This window comes from Microtus oregoni, unplaced genomic scaffold, assembly GCF_018167655.1.
Source record: "Microtus oregoni isolate MIOR12 unplaced genomic scaffold, Mior012 000014F_ref0000157, whole genome shotgun sequence".
Taxonomy (NCBI): domain Eukaryota; kingdom Metazoa; phylum Chordata; class Mammalia; order Rodentia; family Cricetidae; genus Microtus; species Microtus oregoni.
Genome location: NW_024543073.1, coordinates 10,447,085 through 10,452,292, shown reverse-complemented (window position 1 = coordinate 10,452,292; position 5,208 = coordinate 10,447,085). Strand labels below are relative to the sequence as shown.

The following is a 5,208-nucleotide window of genomic DNA, read 5'->3' as shown; positions in this document are numbered from 1 at the left end:
TTTTTTTTATTTCCCGGGTCCACAGGATAATAGGAAAGAATCCTAGACTATGATGTTAAATGAGCCCGTATTATTAGAAGAGAAGACCCGCACTCTCAACTTAGTGATTTAGAGGGTTACCCAGGGCTGCCCAGCTTTCCAACCTTCGGGCTTCCTGTGTCTGTTCCCTTTTCCTGTAACCATACGGTGAAACTGGCTCTGTTTAAGAAGTTGGCAACAGTAAAGGGAATGGGTAGTGGGGGAAGATTTTTTTCATCTCCCTCTAGTTTGCAGGGTAGGAGGCGGAGTTTGATCTGTGAAAATATTGCTCTGACTAGCGGATCGGAGTGGGTATATGAAGTGAGTTCTGAGTGTGTCGACTCGAATGTAAAGGCGCTTGTCTAGAGGGACAGGAGGGCGGGGACCCAGAAGAAGGAGGCACTCAGGGCTGGGGAAGTGTTGGGTGGTGGTGGGGGCTAGCGTGGGAGGAAGGGAGACTAGCTGTCTGAGCGACACACAGAGGAATAAAGAAAGAGAGGTAAGAAGGAAAAGGGAACTGAAGGAAAGGCCAGTGGGAGGAAGCCGGGAGAAGCAGGCTGGAAAAAGAAAAAAAAAACAACACTGGCAAAGTCTAGAGAGAGAGGGAGAGAAGGAACTAGGAGATGAGGGTCACGGAGTGACCCCGGAGGATGGGGTTTCTGGAATGCGAGACATCTGAGATTGGAGACTGACTGCTAGTTGGCGGAGTCCAGCTCCCGCAGCTAGTTGGGCAGCGACAAAGTGAAATGGACAGCGTGAAACAGATGTTCCAGCCACATCTCCACCACCCAGAGATTTGGAAGCTGCTCTTAGCCCAACGACAGTTTCCTAGCTGGAGCCTCTGAGCGCTCGGGACCGGCGGGAGCCAAGCGAGAGAGTGCGCCTGGAAGCTGCTCCTCTCAGACGCCTTCGCCAGAGCTGTAAGAACTTCCCTACAGTCCCTTGATCCCCTCCCTCTGAAATTCCCCAGAAAAGGAGGAAGACCCTAGGGGGAGGGGCGAGGGAGATCCCCTTGCAGCTCTTTCCCCCTCCCTTCTCCAACCCCACTGGGCGTGCAGGCAGGCATGGATATGTTCAGTCTTGGGGAGGGCAACAACACCACATCGTCCCAGGAGCCCTTCGGGACAGGCGGCAACGTTACTGACATCTCCGACGTGACCTTCAGCTACCAAGTGATCACCTCTTTGCTTCTGGGCACGCTCATTTTCTGCGCGGTGCTCGGCAATGCCTGCGTGGTGGCTGCCATCGCCCTGGAGCGCTCCCTCCAGAATGTGGCCAACTATCTCATCGGCTCCTTGGCGGTCACCGACCTCATGGTGTCAGTGCTGGTGCTGCCCATGGCTGCTCTGTATCAGGTGCTCAACAAGTGGACTCTGGGCCAGGTCACCTGTGACCTGTTTATCGCCCTGGATGTGCTGTGCTGCACCTCGTCCATACTGCACCTGTGCGCCATCGCGCTAGACAGGTACTGGGCAATCACTGACCCCATAGACTACGTGAACAAGAGGACGCCCCGGCGCGCCGCTGCGCTGATCTCGCTCACTTGGCTCATTGGCTTTCTCATCTCCATCCCGCCCATGCTCGGCTGGCGCACCCCGGAAGACCGCTCGGACCCCGACGCATGCACCATCAGCAAGGACCACGGCTACACCATCTACTCCACTTTCGGAGCTTTCTATATCCCGCTGCTGCTCATGTTGGTTCTTTATGGGCGCATCTTTCGAGCCGCGCGCTTCCGGATCCGCAAGACTGTCAAGAAGGTAGAAAAGAAGGGAGCGGGCGCCAGTCTTAGTACATCGTCAGCCCCGCCCCCCAAGAAGAGCCTGAACGGACAGCCAGGTAGTGGGGACTGGAGGTGCAGCTCTGAGAACAAGGCTGTGGGGGCTTCATGCGCTAATGGTGCGGTGAGGCAGGGTGACGATGATGCCACCCTGGAGGTGATCGAGGTGCACCGAGTGGGTAACTCCAAAGAGCACCTGCCGCTGCCCAGCGAGTCCGGGGCTACGTCTTATGCGCCTGTTTGTTTGGAGAGAAAAAATGAGCGGAATGCTGAGGCAAAGCGCAAGATGGCCCTGGCCCGTGAGAGGAAGACAGTGAAGACGCTGGGCATCATCATGGGCACTTTCATTCTTTGCTGGCTGCCCTTTTTCATTGTGGCTCTGGTCCTGCCTTTCTGTGAGAGCAGCTGCCACATGCCTGCGTTGTTGGGTGCCATAATCAACTGGCTGGGCTACTCCAACTCCCTTCTCAACCCCGTTATTTATGCTTATTTCAACAAGGACTTTCAAAATGCATTTAAGAAGATCATCAAGTGCAAGTTCTGCCGCTGATGATGATGATGACGACGACGATGATGGTGGTGATTGTATTGATGGAAAAGGAGGAAGATAGGGTGGGCTGAGGGTTTACAGGACCCTCCCCATTCATTCAGTATCTCAGCCCTGGAAGCAACACCTAAGATAACTTGCTTTTCTTATGATATGCAGCTTCTTGGCCCATGCTTTCAGATCTTGCTCTCTCTAATCCTTTTCAAGGGGACAGTGCTCTTTGCAGAAACCCTAGCTGCCTCCTAGAGTCCATGAGAAAAGTTATTGGCTCGGTCTTTGGCCCTAGGATCAGTTTTGATAGTCGCAATAACCTTTTCCCTCTTTGAAATTAAACCTAGGTGGTTCAAGGTAGAAAATCCAAACAGAAAAAAATATAAACTGCATGGACATCTTCCATGAGAACTGCCACCCCTCTGCCCTACTCTGGAACTTTGAGGTCAAGACTTTGCTTGTTTGCCCCTCCCTCTTGCTTCAGAAGCCTCTACTCCCCTTTGGGTGTCAACCCTCTCCTTTGAGTCTGGCTCCTAGGCACTCACTACTGCTCTGAAAAAGCAGTTGGGACTACTTTGGCTTATGGTGCCCAGGAAATCCCTGCCTTGCTGTGTAGCACATACGCCCACTCCCCAAACCCCTGCACAGTGCCCACTTTCTGTGTTTTCTTGAATTCAAAATCAAGTGGTAAAGGTTTCTGTTGGAGTGGACTTTTAAGTATGAAGCCTTGCCAGTGGGGATGAGCCGGGAAGGTTTGTGGATGGTTTCTCTTCTTGGTGTCAGCACTCACCAAAGAAACTGACAATCAGACTGTTTGGAAGGCAGACTTTTATTTGTATACTTTGTTGGCCTTTCTATAAGTTCTGGCAAGGCCACGTGTCTACTACAGGAGGAGGTCACTGCTGGCCAGGAAGGGCGAACTGGGGACGCTGGGATGCCAGGGATGGCACGCGGTGTGCGCCCCACCCTTTCTTTGGTTCCTGGCGGGGACCTCCTCTAGAGAGCCCCAGGTTTGCAGCATCCAAGTTCCTCTGCCTCACCTTGCCTACAGAGTTCAGGAGCTGGTAGAGAACTGGTAGAGCTGGTAGAGTTTGTGCAAGAGGGAGGAGGAGACCTTGCACCAACCGCAAGAGACCTAGAAATCTCTGTGTGGGTGTGGGGCATGCGGAGACAGGAAAAGAGCAACACCGCTCCGAAGTGCTTCCAACTCCCGAGGCATGTCCTGAGGAAGCTAAAAGGGCAATTTTAACCATAAGATGCAAATTTTCTCAATCCACCTCCTCCCCCTTTCGATAGAGGAAAGTATATTCCAATAATGCCTGGATTTATTCTCCCAGACATCCCGGGCGCATACAAAATTAGCAGAATTCTGGGCTCTCATTTGAAGGGTTTCAACATCTCACAATTACTTTACTTAGGATTGTGATCTCAGAGACAGATACCGAAAGGAGACCTCAGAGGATGGATGGGTTAGAGGGAGCTTTCCATGGAGTCTCAGGATCTAGAGGATTAATTTATCCCTGGCTCTTCTACCCCAGAGTTCTGTGGGGAAAATCAGATTTGTTTGTGCCCTTTTAATTTGTAGAGCGTTTTTTGCTTAAGCGTTCTCTCCCTGCAGTTATTTCTGGAAAATTATTTTGGTGCTTCCTTTGAATGTACATTCCCAGCTACATGAGAGGGCAACAAGAGGTTTGTGTTACGTCTGAAGTTCGAAGTTTCTGTTGAGTAATGGTTTCATTTCCCAGTAATCACAGGGAGTTTTCTCATTTCCCTTCCCTTCAGTTGTATCTTTCCGATGTCTGCACCTGCTGTTTTAAAAACCGTGGTGCATATTTTCATTGCCAAAATTGTCGGTGAGATGTCTCCCTTGTGTTTATAAGTAGGGTGAAAGGACTGAGGGGTCGCATGAAGCCCAGGATTTGTTTGTCAAACTGAACAAAGCCTCTATTTGGTGTCTTTTGCTCTGCTCCAGAGTGGCAATGAGATGGTATCACACTGTAAAAGAACCATTTCAGACCTTAAGCCTGCTGGATGTCTGCATGTGAGAGGCTGGCTCCTGGGGGTCTGTGGAGACAATGCAGGATACAAGGCGCTTCTCCAGTACAAATAGTACTTGTTTGCAAATTAAAAAAAATTTGCACATGAAAATTAAATAGGAGTATATGACCAATCGAATTGTTTTTCTGTATATTTTACTATTTTTAGAACAGATTCTTTATTTGAAATAAATCGACCCCCAAATTTCAGATCTTATACCAGAAACCAAGTCTTTTAACTTCTGGTTATTTGTATTTTTTTCCCCATAGGAATGTTTGGCTATGATGGGGGTGGGGTGGTATTTCCTCCTGTTGTCTTGAGAAAAAGACTTTAAACAAGACTGGAAAGGGAACACCAACTGGAATATAATTTCCAATTAATAGAGAAATCAGTGCAACTGCTGCACAGCTCTAAAGAACCCCAGATGCTTGTTTTATTTTAAAATACTTGTATTAGGGTCAAATACTCATGCACAAAAACTAGCCCTCACTTTTCCTTGTGACAATAAAGGACTTTAATAATGGCAATGCTGAAATAAAGACCAGTAACCCATGTATCTTTATTTATTCAGTGTCTCCATTTGTGTTAGTTGTATTAATACAGAATAAAGGTGAAAATAGAGTTGATCTTACGATTCAGGTTAGGGAACTGCTTTTGTTTTTAGACAGGGCCCAGCTATGTAGCCCTTGCTAGCCTGGAACTTTCTGTGTAAGCTAAACTGGCCTTTACCTGAAGAGACCTCCTTGCCTCTGCTCCAGAGTTTGGGAATAAAGACGTGTGCCACCATGCTCTGCTCAGGTAAGAAATTTAACACTTAGAGAAACCACCACTTTTA

At 49.2% G+C, this 5,208-nt stretch overlaps 1 protein-coding gene across 1 annotated transcript; it reads left to right on the top strand.

Annotated features, from left to right (window-relative positions):
- Positions 1-506: 506 nt before the first annotated feature.
- On the top strand, positions 507-4,926 carry Htr1a (5-hydroxytryptamine receptor 1A). The gene has a single exon (XM_041663792.1). It carries the CDS (start codon positions 1,083-1,085, stop codon positions 2,346-2,348), a length of 1,266 nt encoding a protein of 421 aa, XP_041519726.1. The 5' UTR covers positions 507-1,082; the 3' UTR covers positions 2,349-4,926.
- Positions 4,927-5,208: the final 282 nt, after the last annotated feature.

What these genes read in the sequence shown, in the direction of transcription:
- Htr1a (XM_041663792.1), top strand. Translation starts at nt 1,083, where the DNA reads ATGGATATGTTCAGTCTTGGGGAGGGCAACAACACCACATCGTCCCAG.